This window comes from Mixophyes fleayi, chromosome 2, assembly GCF_038048845.1.
Source record: "Mixophyes fleayi isolate aMixFle1 chromosome 2, aMixFle1.hap1, whole genome shotgun sequence".
NCBI lineage: Eukaryota > Metazoa > Chordata > Amphibia > Anura > Limnodynastidae > Mixophyes > Mixophyes fleayi.
In genome coordinates, this window is record NC_134403.1 from 71,789,595 (window position 1) to 71,808,898 (window position 19,304).

The 19,304-nt window shown below is 40.2% G+C and overlaps 1 protein-coding gene across 1 annotated transcript in view; it reads right to left on the reverse strand.

Moving 5' to 3' along the window:
* Positions 1-19,304, reverse strand: part of PPP1R1A (protein phosphatase 1 regulatory inhibitor subunit 1A) — a 122,736-nt gene that overhangs the window by 50,492 nt on the left and 52,940 nt on the right. The window contains exon 2 of the mRNA XM_075199253.1: positions 3,331-3,391. Within this exon, the coding sequence (XP_075055354.1) occupies positions 3,331-3,391 (61 nt within the window). The remainder of the gene's footprint in view (positions 1-3,330; positions 3,392-19,304) is intronic.

The following is a 19,304-nucleotide window of genomic DNA, read 5'->3' on the forward strand; positions in this document are numbered from 1 at the left end:
CAAGTGGGTAAAGCACTGACTCAAAAGATCTGCTGTGCAATCATATTGTATAATATGTATTATCTTTAAATTTAAAGCATTACTTTTCTTGGAGACAAGAGTGACATTTATTTTTAGACTCTTCCATACACACATCCTGTAACATTTCAAAATAATCTATGATGTCACCTAGTCACAAAGGTGCAGTGAAAAGAAAGGCTCAACTATACCCATCGTAGCCTATGTGACCAGTATAGGAACCTGCAGTACAGGGGTCCTGGACTTAGAAGAAACTTCTATCTCTCATAAATATATACAAAGCAGTGGGGCCCCAGCAGAATCTGCTACGAGGCCAGGTAATTTCAAGTTAAACCTTTGCTGAAGAATTGATTTTGGAGAGAGAAGAGAATTGACTGAGAAAAACTGTAGAACAAAGGAAATGCAAGAGCAATAAATTATTATATTAGAGTAAACAATTCTCTGATCTGTACATTGATTTCTGCCCTGGACCATGTGAAGCACAATCAGCCATAATTTCCTTACCCTTAAGCTAACTCTGAAACTATCTCAGTGAAGTGTTCAAGGAAAAAGAGCCTGACTATTAGATCAAACAGCTGCTTCAATTAACCCTTCTCCTGTCATCCAAATGAGTCACTTGTACAGCATAGAATCCTGAGTATTCTGAATGCTGGGCTACCCACCTTTGTCACTGAAATCTGACAAAGCACTTCTTTTATTTAGGTATTGAGATCATTACAGTGGGAAATGGATTTTGGCAAGGAAATGATTAGTATATGCCTTCCAACCATTGAAGCATCCTTGAATATAAAAGGGGTGAAAACAGATGGTCTTATTACTGAGAAATAAAGGCATCATTACTTCAATATAACAAAACGGGTACATTTACCCAAAATAAACTCAACAAGATAAGACATTCTTATTAACCTTATAACCCTATTGCAGTATACAGTATATGTATACCTCAACATATTTTCCAAGAATATCGTCAGAAACACAGAAACATAGTTCTTGGCTGTGTGTTGGGCACTACTGAAATCAGTTAAAAAAATATAAAATTTACCATGTGTTTATTATGTTTTTATTATAATAATATAATAAATAATATAATATTTACCATGTGTATAGAATACAAAAATATACACATATATATATATATATATATATATATATATATATATATATATATATATATGTACTTACATTGAGGAAGAGTATACAGGACCTCACACACGTAATATTGTGATTTAGTATTCATGCCAATGAGATATAATAGGGAAAAATAATTATTAGCTGTCTGTGTGAAGTCTGATGGTTGTCTTACACCAATAAAGTATGGTCCAGCCTACCTTCTAAGATGTCCCATATAACCCTGCAGCCCCTAGTTTGGTCTACCTGTGACTCTCCAACTTTCCCTGCCAGCATCTAGGTGGCGGGTTAGCTGGACACTCACTGATTGCCTACCTCTCCAGGTACAAACCTAGGATTTCTAGAGAGGCATTTTCACACCATGCCGCCAATGGGTATGACCAGTATGCATGGGGGCATATCTGTAATTTTAGACAGTGGTGGACTGCTCTCCAACTCTTCCAATCTCCATCATATACACAGGCAATTCCTATCCTCATAATATACACAGGCAATTCCTATCCCCATCATATACACGGGGCAAGTCACCTCAAGCATACAGTGCGCCAGGCTGGTAGTGGGGTTTCCAGGCACCAGGAAACCCCCCTGGGTCTGCCCCTGCTTTCTGTTCACATTGGTCTCTTTCTACTTTTTCACAGAGATAACCCCATTGACAGCTATATATTGCACAGAGATAAATCCCATTGACAGACATATATGATACATAAATAATCCCATTTACCAGATTTGTTTGTCAGTCATATATTGCCAGAATATCACCTTACCTGATTGCCAGCCATGTATTGCACAGAGGATCACTCCCCAGTTGTTGTCCCTATACTGCAAGCAGATTGATTGCAAAATATTGCAGAGAACGGCATTTACCATTCGCTGTAAAACAGGAATAGGTAGGGGGGCTTGACTGCTATGGTATAGTTATATTACTGATCCATTGTTTAAAACAGGGGTGTCCAACCTTTTAGCTTCCCTGGGCCACATTGGAAGACGACGAGTTGGTTTGGGCCGCACATAAGATACACTAACAATAACGATAGCTGATCATCCAAAAAACCATAGAAAACATAGTTAACACATATATATGAGAAAAAAAGTGATATATATATATATATATATATATATATATATATATATATATATCACTTTTTTTTCAAATCCCCTTATACTTACCTTTCAATCGCCCTGTTCAAAAAATCCTCTCTAGTTATTATACTATAATCACTTTTTGTATTGTTTCGATGCAATATCAATAAAGTGAATTTAAGTCAGGCATTGTATATCAGGGTGCCCTGACCAGGCCTGCGGTACCTGACATATACACCACTGTGACCCCAATTGTGACCTGTTTTGATAATTACACCACTATGTTAGTTAAGGGATAACAACTTATAATGGGCCAAAGAGAATAATATATAATGCCCCATTAGTATTACAAGTAGAAGTATGTAGCAGGGACATAAGGTCCATGATGCTCCAGGACCAGGTGACTTTTATTCACTGGTCAGCGTCCCTTGAAATAATAAAAAAAATCCCCCTTAACTTACCTTTTAATCGGCTTGTTCTCCTGTCCTCTTCTCTTTTCTCCAATTCTGTGCTGCTGATTGTTCTTCTCGCGCGGGTGACTCCTCTGTGCTGCGCTCCGCAATGGATGTTGGGCGTGATGACATCACGCCCGACATTCACTGCGAGCACCGCACGGAGGAGCAGAGAAGGGAGGGAGCCGGAGTACCAGCTGACGTGACCGCGTGACCGCAAGGTAAGTATTTTCTTTTCTTTTTTTGCAGGATTTTTTTTTTCCATTAACAGTGCTGCCCCCTTGCCACAACCAAAACTCCTTCTGGGCCACATTTAAAGGCGTGCTGGGCCGCATGCGGCCCGCGGGCCGCGGGTTGGTTTAAAAGAATCCCTGCCTATATAACCATTTGAATTTAGGAAAGCCTACTGGAATAGAAAAATATATAGGAAGAATATGCAAACCACTGTGCATCTAAATTTTCATGAGAGCTATCTTTTAAATCTGGGACTTTTACATTATTTATCAGATCACTCAGCCTAATGCAATAGCTGTTGACATCTCACTTATCTCCCCACAAAGGCTTTAATTTAAGTGAGCATGTGATTTTATTTGGATATAATTTGTGTAACATACAGCAATCCACAAAACATGTACTCTGCAACAGAACTTACCTGGAGAGGATTGGTCACTGCTCAGGACGAGTGTTGCAGGAGTTGGTCTACGTCTGCGGATCTATTAAAATACAAAAAAAATAATCATACTAAATATTGTATACTTTAATCACAACACAGTAAATAATATAATAAAAATGCATTACATGGTGTTAATAGTATTTGTGTGTATTAAACTGATGAGCGTGAGCGTATTGGAAAAGACAATAAAACGTGTACCCGCTGCTTAAACACAATGGAGGTAGACAATGCGTGTTACTGTTTGGTCTACTAATTCACCAGGAGCTAGTGCTACATGGAGACATAGGGAAGACAAGTCACAAAGCATGTTCAAAAACACTATCATACATCACAAATGAACATGGCAAATGACAATTTACGATAATATTGCAATTAAATATTCAGTGATATTCCCATGCACCGTCATTCTTTAAAAATGTTGCAATGCTGTGATTTTCTAGTTCTCTAGTTTTCCAGTGGTTTTTCTACTAGAACAGTATTATTTGCCCCAGCACCTAACTATGCCTTGACATTTCTACATTGACTGGTTCATCTTTTATATCTCTACCTTCCACTATGTCTCCTCACTCCAACCTAACCACAACACTGGTAGTTGCACAGAAATGTCACAAATAGTGTCTTTAATTATGGGGTCTGTAGCCAGGAGCCAAACACATTTTCCCCACTATCAGCTACAATTGCTCACACCTCTTAGACTGTAAGCGCTACTGGACAGGGCCATCTTTACCTTGTTTTTGATGTCCTTGTATGTTGTTTATTTGTATCATATTCCTCTCAGTGTAATGGTTTCTGCAAAACCCTGTGCAGCTAGTACTTTGAGGATTAGAGCCCAGCGGAAGGTGCCAACGCATGGGTCAGAAACAGGAGTGCACCAACATAGAAAGACTTTCACAGTGGATTATTATTAACATGGATTTGTAAGGTTCCACCATGCTCCACGGCACCGTACACTAGGGAAAACAGTACATACATAAAACAGGGACATACAGTGAAGACAAAATAAATACAGACATGAAAACAAAGGGTATGGAGGACCCTGCTCATTAGAGAGCTTAAATTCTAAGGGGAAGAGGACACAGCTGAAACAAGAGGAGCAAATGTGGTTCAGAGTGGAGATTGGGGCAGTTGTGAGGATGCATTAGTGTGAATAGTGTTATCGGGGATAAGGTCACCTCTAAAAAAATTGATGTGTTTTCAAAGAGCGTCTAAAGATTTGAAGGCCGTGGGAAAGTCTGATTGATCGTGGTAGGGAATTCCATAAGTGGGGAGCAGCATGGGATAAGTCTTGTAGGGAGGAGTAAGAGGTGGTTACCAGAGACGAGACAAGGCGCAGGTCAGAAGTAGATCTAAGAGGGCAAGGGAGAGTATTTTGATATGAGATTTGAGATGTATGAAGGGGTAGTATTGTTGAGGGCTTTGTAGGTAAGGGTGAGTAATTTGAATTTGATTTTGGAGGACACAGGGAGCCAGTGTAGGGATTTGCAAAGTGGTGCAGCAGATATGGAGCGGTGAGAGAGGAAGATCAGTTTTGCATCATCATTTAGGATGGATTGAAGTGTCAGGGTGGGTATGGGTAAGTGTATGGGTGTCAGGAATGCCAGATAGGAGGAGGTTGCAGTAGTCAAGATAGGAGATGATGAGAGAATGGATAAGAGTTTTGGTAGCATGTTGACATGTTGAATAAGAAAAGGGCGTATTCTGACAATGTTTTTTTAAGGTGTAATCGACAGGACTGGGAGAGAGTCTGGATGGAAATAATAATAAGTGGATGAAACGAAGACTTGAGTATCTTCAGTATTGAAAGTTCATAATAAAATTGGTGCCCACAACTTAGTACCAGAAATCGGGACAATTCTCTTCAGTAAGTTGTGTGCTATGAGGTTTGTAAGTGGTGTCAGATGTTAATGTTTGAAAAAAAACTGTACTCAATCCATAAAGTAAGCTGTAGTCAATTTATAAACCAAGATCTTGGGAACTGGGTTGTCAGAACATAAGCAGAAGACTCTAATAACAGAGCTGGTCACAGTATTAGTAAATGCTGACAGTTATGTCTCTAGATTCAGAATACACAGAGTTACTGGCATAGGTGCAAAAGGAGGGAACAGTAGGAGAAGTCAGAATTGCAGAGATAAACCCCAGAAACCCGCATCCGAAAACAGCAGGTCTATCGCCAAATTGTGACTGATCTATACTTCATGGCAAGATGTTTGAAACTATGGTTTTGAGAGTGAATCCTATATAGCCATATCTAGAAGGGGTTTGAATCAAGGTTCTGCTGTGTGTGGTCAATCATCTAACTTGGCCTTGTAGTGAGTGTAACACAGGGTTTAAATTGTTTTAAACATTGCAGCATATGATCTCAAACAATATTATTTTAAATTTACTGTTTATTAATGTTATAACTATATATCTAATAGAAAATAAAGGATACGACGCCTTCTGGTGTAGTGAATTAAGTAATACAGATTGTTACCACAAGAGAGTTATGGAAGGATCCCCAACTGAAAGACTTCAGTAACAAAGGAAACCAGATATTATTCGAGTGAACCAGAGAGACTGTGTTGCCTTATACAATGACACCACCTCCACCTAGTGTGTGGGTATAAGCGTACCAGATATATGAAAATGATCTGCTTATCTGTAGTAGCCAATCATACAAGGAATTCAGTGAGGTCTGGAAAGATGGTAGGTGGTCCTCGGATATCAGGTCCAAGCCGATGGAGAAGAAGAAAGAAATGCCATATTGTGTAGTAATTACCAACCATATAAGGTATTACACCTCTAACTCAGTTTATCTGTATCTGCAGCTTCTTGACCAGCTCGGTAATTCCACCAGTATTGTGGTGTATACCACTCTGTGCGACAATATATAGAGGGGGTAAAGAGGTACCAATATAGTGTAGTACGGTTACACAATAAATTTTTATCACAAAAACGTACGTGTTATGCACTCACATTATTTAAAAAACATATATTGCTTATCCGTATTCCATGTGTACTGGAAATGCTGTCTTTAGAAGTCCTTCACAGATGCAATCAGGTAGATTCTCACCAAGACTTCCATGCAAAAAGTTGAACAGGGGAAATTCTACAAGTACCACTTAAACAAGGATACAGCAATATAGCACAAACTCCACAGTATGAATAGCCTCAACGCGTTTTGTTTCACAAAGAAACTTCATCAGGAGGAAATAAACTATATATCTACATTTTTTTGGATATTTTTACAAACTTTATTAAAAACAAGTTGGATGTATGAACTTTGTTTCACATAGATGTGTCCGTGACACTACAATCCTTCTGTATTAGTTTGATAGGTATCTGACATTACTACTTTGCTCTATTAGGGAAACCTGTGTGCGACTTTCTGCCCTGTCTCCTTTCCTCTCCTCACAAGGACACTAAAGGAATGTCTGTGACACTGGACTTGGGACACATTGTTGAGAATTATATAACAAAAAAGGTGTTAGACCCCAATAAATCGCACCTTAAAATACACCATGTGCTATTTCTTAATGCAAAGGAAGAGCCACATTTGCATTAATAAAAATGTAATGTGTAATAATGTTTTGTATACAGTGTTTAAATATTTTCAAAGATTAAGAAAAGGTCAATGTCCTTTCCCTAATGTGTTTCTAACCCTTCATGTCCAAAGCCTCATGTGATAAATCCACCCAACCCAAGAGAATCCCTAGTTTCTTGAATTGCTTAAGTGGTGGTAAGCTCATTGAATGCTTAACCATACATAACACTATGCAGTATCGGCTCAGCAAAGTGTGGATAGAGATGGCAACAGTTCTTGTGAACTGAGCTTTGTGGTGGTTGTGGTGGAACAGGTCATTTTGCAGAGGCCTTATCAGTAATACAATCTTCAAGTTTTGCTTTTGCTTTGCCATTCCACACTATATTTCCACTGGTCATTTCATTCTGCTGTGTGGTGTAGTATGGGTAGGAAAGAGAACAAATTCTGCTGGTGAAAAGTTAGAAATTCTGCGGCCAAATGAGGAACATATTGTGCGTAAGAATTTTGAAATTTAGTTCATTTCCAGGAATAACTTGTGCATTCAGCCCTTAAAATGAAAGTCTCCATGGTGTGTAGGTGGCAGGTCCTCCTTAAGTAAGTTTTGAAGTCACTGGGGATATATTTTTATCTATTGAAATAAGGCCAGCCCTAGAGCATGGAAATACTAGGAAATAATTACTTAATTTCCAATGAATGATTTCCCAGTTCTGTGACTGTTCTCTGTGAGTTACTGTGCATCATATCACAAATTATGTATACTTATGACAAATATCATCACTGTTCTTTAAATAACCCCAGTTGTTAGGCAGCTTCAGCCTTGTACCACAGATATTACCATGGCTAGAAGCCCAACTATGTCGATAAACATATTGGCCAAGATAACTGTAGTCTAATGCTCTGCCAAGATAGAATTAAAATATCATTTATACACTAAAATAGACCAGTGCCTTGTTGTCAGATTATCCGGAAATATGGTCTACTAAATAGAATTTTTTACACAACAAAAAGAATAATTCAAACCAGATAACTAGGAATTAACTTTCTGTACATTGCTTCTTTATTAATTTTGCTACCAGCTGAGTTTTTTCAAAGAAAACCAATGGATCATAAAGACTTCAGCTAACATCAAGGTTCTGGTGAATGGAGGTCTAACAAACAAGACACAAATAACACCTAGGGCTAGATTTACTAAGCTGCGGGTTTGAAAAAGTGGGGATGTTGCCTATAGCAACCAATCAGATTATAGCTATCATTTTGTAGAAGGTACCAAATAAATGAAAGCTAGAATCCGATTGGTTGCTATAGGCAACATCCCCACTTTTTCAAACCTGCAGCTTAGTAAATCTAGCCCCTAGTTTTCTTCCAGTTGAAGGAGAACTGCACCCATGCTTAATTACTTTCAGTGGTATCCCACAAATGACAGAACCACAGGGTTCCTATATCTACGACCTCTAACACTTGTTAGATACTAAATCGACATCCACTGTTACCTTATCAGTCCACTCATGTATCGATTGCAGATGGCCCCACATCTAATCATCTACAATCATGTTGAGTTGAGTTGTTCCCAGTTTCATACTGTGTACGATTCTACTAAGATTAGATTAGATTGTTTTATATCCACATATTATATTCTGTTTCTTTTCTCATTCAATAATGTCAGTGTTGACAAATTCCAGAGACAAATTTGTGAAAACATGTTGGGCATACTTGCCTAGTCTCCCAGAACATCTGTGAGACTCCCGAATTTGAAAGAGTAGGCTACCCTCCAAGATCCCACCTCTCGCTATTGTAAAGAGGGTGGAGACTTGATGCAAATCATGCCATAAGGCTTGCCAGGCGGGTCATGATGATGTGATCACCGTTGCACAATAATGCAATTGTGTTATTAAGCAGCGGGAGCAGGGCCATCATGCCGCAAATTGCATCATTACTGCCCATCAACACTTATCATTTGAACCTCCCCTGCAGGATCCTGTATAATCAACTATTTGCCAATATGGAGAACTTTCTTCAACCAGTCCAGAGTGAGCTTCCTGGATCACATAATTTCAGCAGAGGGCATAGAAATGGAACCAGAGAAGCTCCACTATGCTCAATTGACTGGTGCGCAGAGGGATCAAGGCAATCCAGAGGTTTGTGCGGTTTAGCAACTATTACATTTTATCAGCCAATTCTTAAGTCTTGTGAGCCCTATTACCACCTTGAACAAACAAGGGACTGCTAAGGACACATGGACTTCCCAGGTACAACAGGCTTTTTACACCTTGAAATGTCTCTTCACCTCAATACCCATCTTCTAGTATTGTGACCCCATTCGGGCCTATACACTTGAGGTTGATCCATTTGATAGCGAAGCAGGAGCTGTGCTCTCCCAGACTGATTATAATGACGTCCCTCACTCCTGTGCTTTTTTTCTTTCAAAGAAGTTCACCTCCGCAAAAGTATACTATGAAACTGAGAGTGAAAGCACTATCTGAAGAGGGCCAGATTCCCTCTCTTTATCCTCACCAACCACAAGAACTTGCAGTATATTCAGGGGCAAAGTGGTTGAACTCCCACTGTGAACACCATGGGCACTATTTGAAACCAGATTTGAGTTCATCATAAAATACTGGCCTGAGACCACCATCATTGAAGCCAAAGCACTTTCTGGGCAATTCATAGAGGGTGATCTATCATGAAGGGGTGAAGCCATTTTACATTCAGGCGTGATTCTGGAAGCAGTCTTCTATTCGGGGTTGCTGGACAGGATCCAGGTCGAACCAAGGTGCCCAAGACACCTGAAGGAAAGAGGTTTGTTCCTCCTTACTGCCAACTACGGGACTGTCAATGGGAATATGATACACAATTGACAGGGCATCTCGACATTAGGAAAACAATCAAAATGGCCCTACCGGAATTCTTTAGGGTGACTGTAAGGGATGTCTACTTTTTTCAGTCCTGTATTACCTCTACATGCACAAAGGTGCGTTGGACAAGGTTCTCTGGGCTCATGATGCCCTGCCAATTTCACAGAGCCCATGGACCCATGGATTTCATCCCCAGCTCCCAGGATAACTACAACAACTTGATGGAAGTGAATTGTTTCTCAAAGCAAGGCCCTTCACGGCCTTGAAAAACTGCTGTTAGCACATCAGCTTTACCAGATCTTCTCCAAAGAAGTGTTCTGGCAGCACGGGTTTACCTTGGAGATCATCTCCGACAGAGGGGTCCAGTTCATGGTTAAGTTTTGAGGGAGCTTCAGCAAGGGGCTGGGAATTTCACTCTAATTCTCATCCAGTATCACCCTCAAACTGACAGAGTATTCTAATCAATCCCTCAAGCAGTTTCAAATGTGCTTTGTCTCAGATGCCCAAGACAACTGTTCCCAACTGTTCCCAATTGCTTTCATAGAACTGGCAGACCCTATGGCAGAAACCCTCTATTTCAACCAAGGTTTCCACATTATGGTCATCTTGTCTTCCCACGTCCCCTCTATGGTTCCGTCTGCAGACAATTATGTGAAGGATCTCCAGGGACTTTGAAAGAAGCAGCAGGAGTGGCTGAAGACAGTGGTATCTAACCAAAAAAGGTTTTAGAACAGAGGAGAAAGGACAGACCAGTGTTCTCAGTGGGTGATAAAGTATGTCTTTCCACACGCAACATTACCCTAAAGATGCCCTCTTTCAAACTGGGGCCTAAGTATATTGGTCCATACCCAGTTAGTGGGAAGATAAATCTAGCAGCATACAGACTATGGCTACTACCTTATTTTTAGAACCACCCGGTTTAGCCCTCCTGAAACTGGTGGTAAATGATTCATTTCTAAAATGAAAGTTGGTGCCTCCTCCTGCAGTAGGGGTAAATAGTCACAGGGAATACATCATCCTTTCGATTGCTGACTCCCACAGATGGGAGAGACATGCAATACCTGGTGCACCTTCAGTTCTGAAGACTGATCTTGGATAAAGTTAACTGATATCCACATGCCTGCTCTGCTCGCAAAATTCTTCAGACTGAATCTTGACGTGCCTACAGATCTGCATATGGAGTTTGCTCGTGAAGAGGGAGCATTGTGTGGTTTCGTCATAATACCAGCTACAAACGACAGGTGGCAGTGCACTATCTACACTGACAACTTCACATCATTTTTCAATTAATGTAATCAGCTCTGAATGAGGACAAAATTCAACTACATCGTCTGTCTGCTTCCAACAATTACAGTACATCCGTATTCAAATGGAAACGTTTCTTGAGATCCTCTTGTACTTGTGTGTACAATTTCCATTGATGAGTCAGGCCCTCAATCCCCTTCTCCTTCCTATTGCCTCTTATTACTATCCCTTATAATGATGCTGCCACCATCTTATCCCCCTCAACATCATAGCCCAGCCCCCATCATCTCCCCTTCATCATTATAACTATAATAAATAATCCTCCATTCTCATCATTAACCCCCTCATCATTCATCACCCCATCCTTGGTCATCATTAACCCATCCTTCCTACATCATAATTAACCCCCAATTTTCTTTAACAAACTTCTCAATCATTAACCCCTGCATCACCATTAGTCACTCCAGTCACTCCATTCTGCATCATTGTTAACCTCCCTCATTAACCTGCTATCTTATTATTAACTCATACATGCATACTCTTCCGGAATTTCCGGGAGGCTACCGATTTTCGGGGAGGCCGCCCGAGCTCCCGGGAGAGCAGGCATTCTACCAGAAGTGATGGGAGCGGGGCTTAATGCTGTGATATTGTGACATTAAGCCCCGCCCCCTGATTTGAAATGATGTGATTTTGAGCATTTCTTAACAGGGGGTGTGGCACACCCCCGCCTACCCACTGTCACATGACCTCTGCTCTAGGATCTCCTGGAGCAGAGGTCTAATAAGTTGGCAACTATGTATTAACCCCTCTATCTTTAACCTATTCTTTATTATTAACCCCTCCACCATTAATTCCACAGTTCCCTTCTGAGTCCTAGGGCTAGATTTACTAAACGGCGGGTTTGAAAAAGTGGAGATGTTGCCTATGGCAACCAATCAGATTCTAGCTATCATTTATTTAGTGCATTCTACAAAATGACAGCTAGAATCTGATTGGTTGCCATAGGCAACATCCCCACTTTTTCAAACCCGCAGTTTAGTAAATATACCCCCTAGTGTGCCAATACTGAGCCTGCTTGATCAGAGATCAGTTCACATCTGAGCAAGGTTAAATTTGGTCCTCCTGAATCCTGGAATGTTGGGGCATTAATTATATGTCGGAGTTGATCATCAGAGTGGATTTCTCTCTGCAGCTGCTTACACCAAGACTACTCGTCCAAGCACAGTGTGACACAGCAGCACTTGGAGAAGAAGAGCAATTCACACAGGACACAGTTCTCCATAAGATAGATGCCAGAGCCTAATTATTAGGCACAATGGCAACCTGGGGCCTATTGTTTGGCAAATTACTGGGTATATATGCTGCTGGTTTTATAGTGGCATGTCTTCTTCTTCTTCTACAGTACCAAGAATATCTGCAGCTAGTAAAATACTAGCATGTCTACTGCTGGTATATACATACTATATATATATATATATATATGTATATATATATACACTATATTACAGGGCATTTATACTGCAGGTACATTATTGGCATATCTACTGCTGGTATATTGCTAGACGTGTCTACTGCTTTTATATTACTATGCTGCTTGTTACAGGCATGTCTACTGCTGTTATATCTGCTGCTGGTGTAGTACTACTTTTGTGTATATTTCTTGACATATCTACCACTGTCATAATACTGGACATTACTAATGCTGTACTTATTACTGAGCAAATTAATATGATTATATATTACTGACCATTACTCTGCCACCCTCTGCAATATTTCAATTGAGCTGTACTATTATAAGAAGCTGGTCTGAACTTATAATAGAAAAAAATCACTCTTTTAATTTGGAATTCACAAAAGTTAAATAATTCAGTGCAGTAATTTAATTTGAATTCAATTATACGCCAGAATTTGACATGTTCTAAAAAACAATTATCATGAGCAAAATGGTTCTTTAGGTCCTGCATTTTCTACTAGCTAGTGAGGATTTAATATACAATCTTTTAAACATAAAACTGCATTATTAGACACTATGGACCTGACGCAGGGTTGGACGAATTTGCACCCTGAACGATCTGAGTGATCAGTAGGATGCATCTAACGAGTCCAGTCCTACTTCACTAGCATATGTACCAGGTTTACTTCTGGAGCAGCAAGTAGAGCATAGAGAAAGCTTAGAGATGTGACTTGACAATCTTAGTAGCAAATGCAGAAGTTGCATTACCCTATTTCTACATAATAATAAATTAATTATATGTAATTATATATCTAATTAAACAAAATTCAAAATGTATATAAAAATTACTGTCAATTAATTAAGTTAAATTAAACTAACTACAAACAGCTGTTATTTCCCATTTGGAAATCCTTTCCTGCCACAATCCAAGCGGAAATGTCAATTAAGTATTGCATATAGACGTCTGACATATAATATAGCATCAACAGTTGTGATTAAAGTACTAGTCCCTGGAGGGGTCAATGCGCAGTCATCCAATTAAAAGCAGCTAGCTAGTGGCGTCGAACGTCATCATCATCAGTGTATGTATTTGCACCAGCTCTCCAGCACCCACAAGAGATAGAGTTCCTGACAGTTGCGTATACATCTGTTTCCAGGTCTATCTCAGTCGCAATTACGTGAATGCACTCCTACTGTGATCAGCCTAAGTTTGCCCACCGCCCCCCCTCCCGGGTTCCTCACCTCCAGTCGTAAGGAGTCGCGAGTGTAAGATGCAACAATATGAACATACTGACGGAGCGAACAAACCTTTGGTGTGTATGCGCAGTACAGAAATAAGTATTTTATGCTAATAATAAGACGTACGCTCAACTCTGCATCATACCCTGAAAATGGGCGCAGTAACAAAATAATACCATTTATGGGGAATAAAGAAATATTGAATAATTTTGATTTCCCATTTTTGCTAAATATATTACTCTTCACCTAAATCTAATTACCAGTTTGTTACATTTAACCCCCCCAGGATACAAGATGCAAGTCTAATGACCCCCTAAAGGCAAAAGGATGTGTTGGTCAGTCACAAATGAAAATAGTTAATTAGCATGGGATTGCATGCCTTCAGAAGTTACAAAAACAAATTTCCTCCTACATGGCATATAGCCTCAATACATTTCCAATACAAAAATCAGTACATTTGCATCAATATACATTGGTGCACCGCACTACTTAATTAAAATACATTAATATAATAAGTGATCCACACATATAGTTGCTGCAGATTTTTAGAGCTTCACATTCATGCTGCAAACCTCCCGTTCCACCACATCCTAAAGTGTTCTATTGGACTGCGATCGGGTAACTGTGGTAACCACTGAAGTACACTGAACTTATTGTCCTGTTCGCGGAACCAGCTTAAGATGACGTGTTTTGTGACATGGTTGGTTATCCTGCGGAAAGTAGGCATTAAAGGTTTCCATAAATGGATACACATGGTCAGCAACAAAACTCAGGTAGTCTGTGAGCTGGATGATCTAGATCAAACTTGCCGACTCCTGGAATGTCTGGATGATCTCTTGGACTCCCAAGAGACTGGCAATGTTACTGACACCTGACCAGAGAAACAGTGGGAGGAGCAACCACAGAGGAAAGCAGTAGCCATTTTATTGTAACCCACTTCCTCCTACTGGAGGACGGCGACCATTTTTCTTGTAACTCCTCCCACACACAGATGTAGTTATTACTTATTTTTCTCACCAGGGTGATAGAGAAACAAATGGTGGTGTTGGACATGCCCTTGGGTGGCACTAGAAACGCCATTGGCTGTAGCTAGACATATGGCGTCTAGGTGTTAGTTGCATAACATCCACAAAATTGTTTTTTAAAGTTGACAAGTATGATGTAGGCAAATTGGTGCAAAACCAAAGCTTTTTGCCCAATGAAGTCCGATGTGTACAAATCACAGAACCAACTTCTTAGATTTTACATTTCAAAGGTCTGTTTCTAAAATGCACTATATAACAAATCCTAGACAACCTACTATATGTTTATGAACATTTTGAATAAATGCACCAGCCAGATGGCACCTATAGGAATACAGAAAGAAAACTAATTAACAAATGCTGATTACATTAACATTAGGGATGTAACATATATGCACATTCCTTTATTCTCTGGAGGGTAACAACATGAACCTTGTTACTTTGATATTAGAATTGTAAATTAAACTAATTACTAGATGTGAGGATACCACCCTTAATTAGGATGGCAGTTACCCTCTGTGGGATTCAACTCACTTGGGTAGACCAGAATATATCCAAAATAAGACTTTATTACGACAGCACAACACCACAAGACATTCACAAGTTACAGGGTAAATGGTAGCATGTATCCTCCAGCAGCCTCTTGTAGTCAGCACTCCAAAGTAATAATCTCTGCCTCTCTCAGGGTCTTATCCTCCCGCAATATTACCACTAACAATTAGCAAAACAGTTAGGGTGTCCCCCAGCCTGGGATACTGGCTCGCACCGCCCCTGTCCTGGTAGGTTTTCCTCCAGCGGCACCATGATGCCTGGCCCAGAGTCCTTTTCGCTGATGTCTTGTACACTAGGATCCTCCCAACTAGAATAGCTCCCCTGGCATTCTTCTCTCCCTATATTATTTTCTGTATACACAGGAAGTAGGGTCAAATGTCTCAAACCTCCTCTTTACAGAAGGGGTCTCCCAGTCAACACTTTAGCTGCTAGACATACTGTCCCTGTTATCTTGATTATACAATAGGATGGCTTGACTCAATTAGCTGTTTTGGCTGGATACACTACACATGGGGTTAAAATAGTACATCAAGGAATGACACTGCACACTTACATGGAACAATAAGACTTTTGACACATTATATCAGCAGTGTTACACAATATAAGTCTATGATACCTTTTGATAAAATTACATTTATATTGATACATATTAATACATTTCCCCATGCTATTTTAACCAATATATTACAGTGGAGGCACATTGCATATCATTTAGAAGTTCTAACCTCATTACCTCTCAGGTTATCTGTTGACCTAGCTTATTAACATGGGCTGCCAACTAGTTAACTCAGACATTCTGATTGCAAACCAAATCTCAGCTGCACCTCATACAGTAGACATTTGGACACATGGTAATTACATTAGCTAACACAAGCAAAATGACTGCTGCTGTTCTGTTATTTTCACTCATTATGGCAATATTCTTTATATTTATACTACATACAATATCGCATGTAATAGCAAGGGCAAAATGTACCTAATAACATGAAATAATAATACACATAATACACTGATGCTCTGGTGTATATACTTAGACTGGGCCAAGGATTAAAAAGTACATTAAACCGTGAGAAACGGGTGATGAATACAAAGTTCCCAGTCCGGTAGCACCCCGTTTCCTCACACTAGACATTAAAAATACAGTAAGTTTAGCATTAGCAGTAACATTGAGTTTTTATTCAAATACGTCACGAAGTTCATAGATAGCAGGATAAATGAAAGGTTACCTTGTTTTTATTATTTAATATCGGTTAAATCATCCATTCTGGAAGCTCCCTTATTTTAGAAATAAGAGAAAGTCTGCAATTCGGTCAGATGGGGGTAAAGGACGGCAGGGATGCAGGGGGTGTTAGTTACTTAAACAGTGTTGTAAACACCGACAGTGGTTGCAGGGACATAAATAATCCGAATGAAAACACAGCAACATGTGTAAGTTCGGCAGGGCCGGATTAACCATACGGCTAACTGGGCTACAGCCCAAGGGCCCATGGCATCCAGGGGGCCCTTGAAAGTGCTCAGCAGCAGTATTGATCGGTCGGGGGGCGGGCAGCTCAGATCACGGGGGGGGGGGGGGGTGAGGGGGGGTGTGGGCATCTCGGATCACAGGGGGGGGGGCCCTTAGCCCAGGGGCCTCCATTCCCTTTATCCGGCCCTGAAGTTCGGTAAAGTTCATACTTACATTACATGATCGTACGCCGGCTCCGTTCCATTGCCGCGGTTGAGAGCGACGTCATTTTAAAGTGTCGGGCTCTCCTCACATCGGAAGTAGGCTGAGTCTGTGTATACGTAAATCTGTGTTTTTCAAATGTCGCTTTGTTTCATTCGGATTATTTATGTCGCTGTAAACACTGTCGGTGTTTACAGCATCGTGAATACGTACTACACCCCGTGCAGGATGCAGACCACATCATTGTACATCGGTGGAGGCCCGCAGTGATGCAATTAAACTCAATGCACATTAGTTGCCAGGGTGCCATTGTGTCATCATGCAGAAGTGGATTGGTTATGATGAGGCAATCTGCCCACCCTGACTTTGTAGACCTGCCTTCTACATCTCCCGGGCGTAAGTCTATAAAGTTGGCAAGTATGGATTAAATGTGCAAAACTGATATTAAGGGTAATATAACCTAATCGTAATCTGTAACCATTTATTATATGGTGCTCTAGTACCGGCTGTCTACGGCCACCGCCGTCCACCGCATCACAAACTAATGTCATCGGTGGGATCAGCAATATGATACTGTGGAGGGGTCCATAGACATAAGGCTCTACATCATATCATTCCAGACTTATTATTCATCAATGTTACCTATTAGGATCATATCACTCCAGACTTGGTATAAATGTAGGGGTGTAATTTCTTCCTCACCACCTAGCGTACTACATTGCTGAGCACACCTCCTAGGTCACATTAGTATATGATTAAGCGCCTTGGGAGACATCTCTTGATAGAAGACTTTGGATGGTCGGCCCACCAAAACCAGGACTGTAAAGTGCATGTGTTGCACAAGTGAAAATCTCAACACAAGGTCATACTTATCAACTTTTAAATGCTGAGGACGACTGCAGGCGAATTACATCATTTTGGCCCGCAAATGTGTCACTTTAGCATGGGAACTGGGTCAAAAGATGCGATTCTCCGGGAATTCAGTCATGGAAGCCTCCACTCCAGAAGTCCAGGAAACCTACCACAAATTCGGGAGTCTCCCAGAAATTCCAGGAAAGTGGGCATATATGTACCAGGTACAGAACACTTTTACATTTGGTCCACCGTCCGTCATTATTTTTAAAGTTTCTATTTTCCTCCAATTATGCTGCTTGTGTTATCCTTATTTATGGTTCATATAACTCCTGAACATACGGTAAGGGGCTGCCTTTATTTAATTTGATAACTATATTATTATGTCCTTGCTTTCTTATATACACTGGATTATGTGCCCACATTTATACTGTGCATTATGTGAAGCAGGGGGCTTGTAAATATGCTGTTTTCTGCTTTCGCTTGCAGTCACTCACAATGTGCCTCCGGCTTACACAACCCCACTGAATAATGTAGAAGTACATGGATTAGGATGAGAAGCAATTGCTTTTGCATGTAGGAATTTTTCTGATTATTTGATGTATAAAATACACTATGGACATAGACACAGCTGCTTTCTAACATAGCTCAGGATGGCTATTCTTATGTAATGTAGTTTCCATAGATGTGTAAATGTCAACATACCCAGTGTGCAGTATTAAAAAAGCCGCAGCTGGCTTATTGATTGCCCTTAGGAGATAATCTATTTAAAGCAACGTGCCTTAAAACACATATGAATAAATGTCTGTGCATGATTACAATTTAAACCAAACATAAAATTTGTTTGATGCCACTACATTGAGATTAGTAATTTACAGTACATCAATGTGTGATTAGTGATCTTCTTAACGCAGTTATCACTCTTAGGGGCATAATATATATATATATGTTTCCCTGATTCCATCCAAACAGCTTCGGCCCGGGAATTCTTAATTAGTCCAAGATGTTTCAATGGAATCTACCTAAATTTGAATAACTACATAGTGTGTGCTGGTATTCACTCTGACAGGGCAGTTAGTGTAAGGTCCCCCTGTCATAGTGGAGATCAGCCCCAGGCTGTATAGCACGGAGCTGTTATCTCTATGGGAAGTGGAGCCACCACCCTGCCAGTCAGATCTGCGCTGTAAAGCACACAGGCTCTTCCCATTTCCCTGGCATTGGGACCCTTAGCATGCAAATTTTACCGCCTGAGTGGTCCCAACATACCGGATTAGAATCCCTAAGATCCATTATACCCAAAATGCATAAATAAATAAATAAATATATAAATAAATAAATAAAACACACAGGCACATATTTAAAATACAGATTAATTTAACAAAACCCTCCCCAATTTCCCATTCACCACTTTGTTATAAAATAATACATAGTGCGTGGGACATATCACCCGATACTTCCAACGATCTTGGCCAAAGTCCTGACAGTCCCCTCAAGTTACTACCACCTGAAGTGGGACAATGGTGAGGTGTCTGAACGGTCATTATTAGTG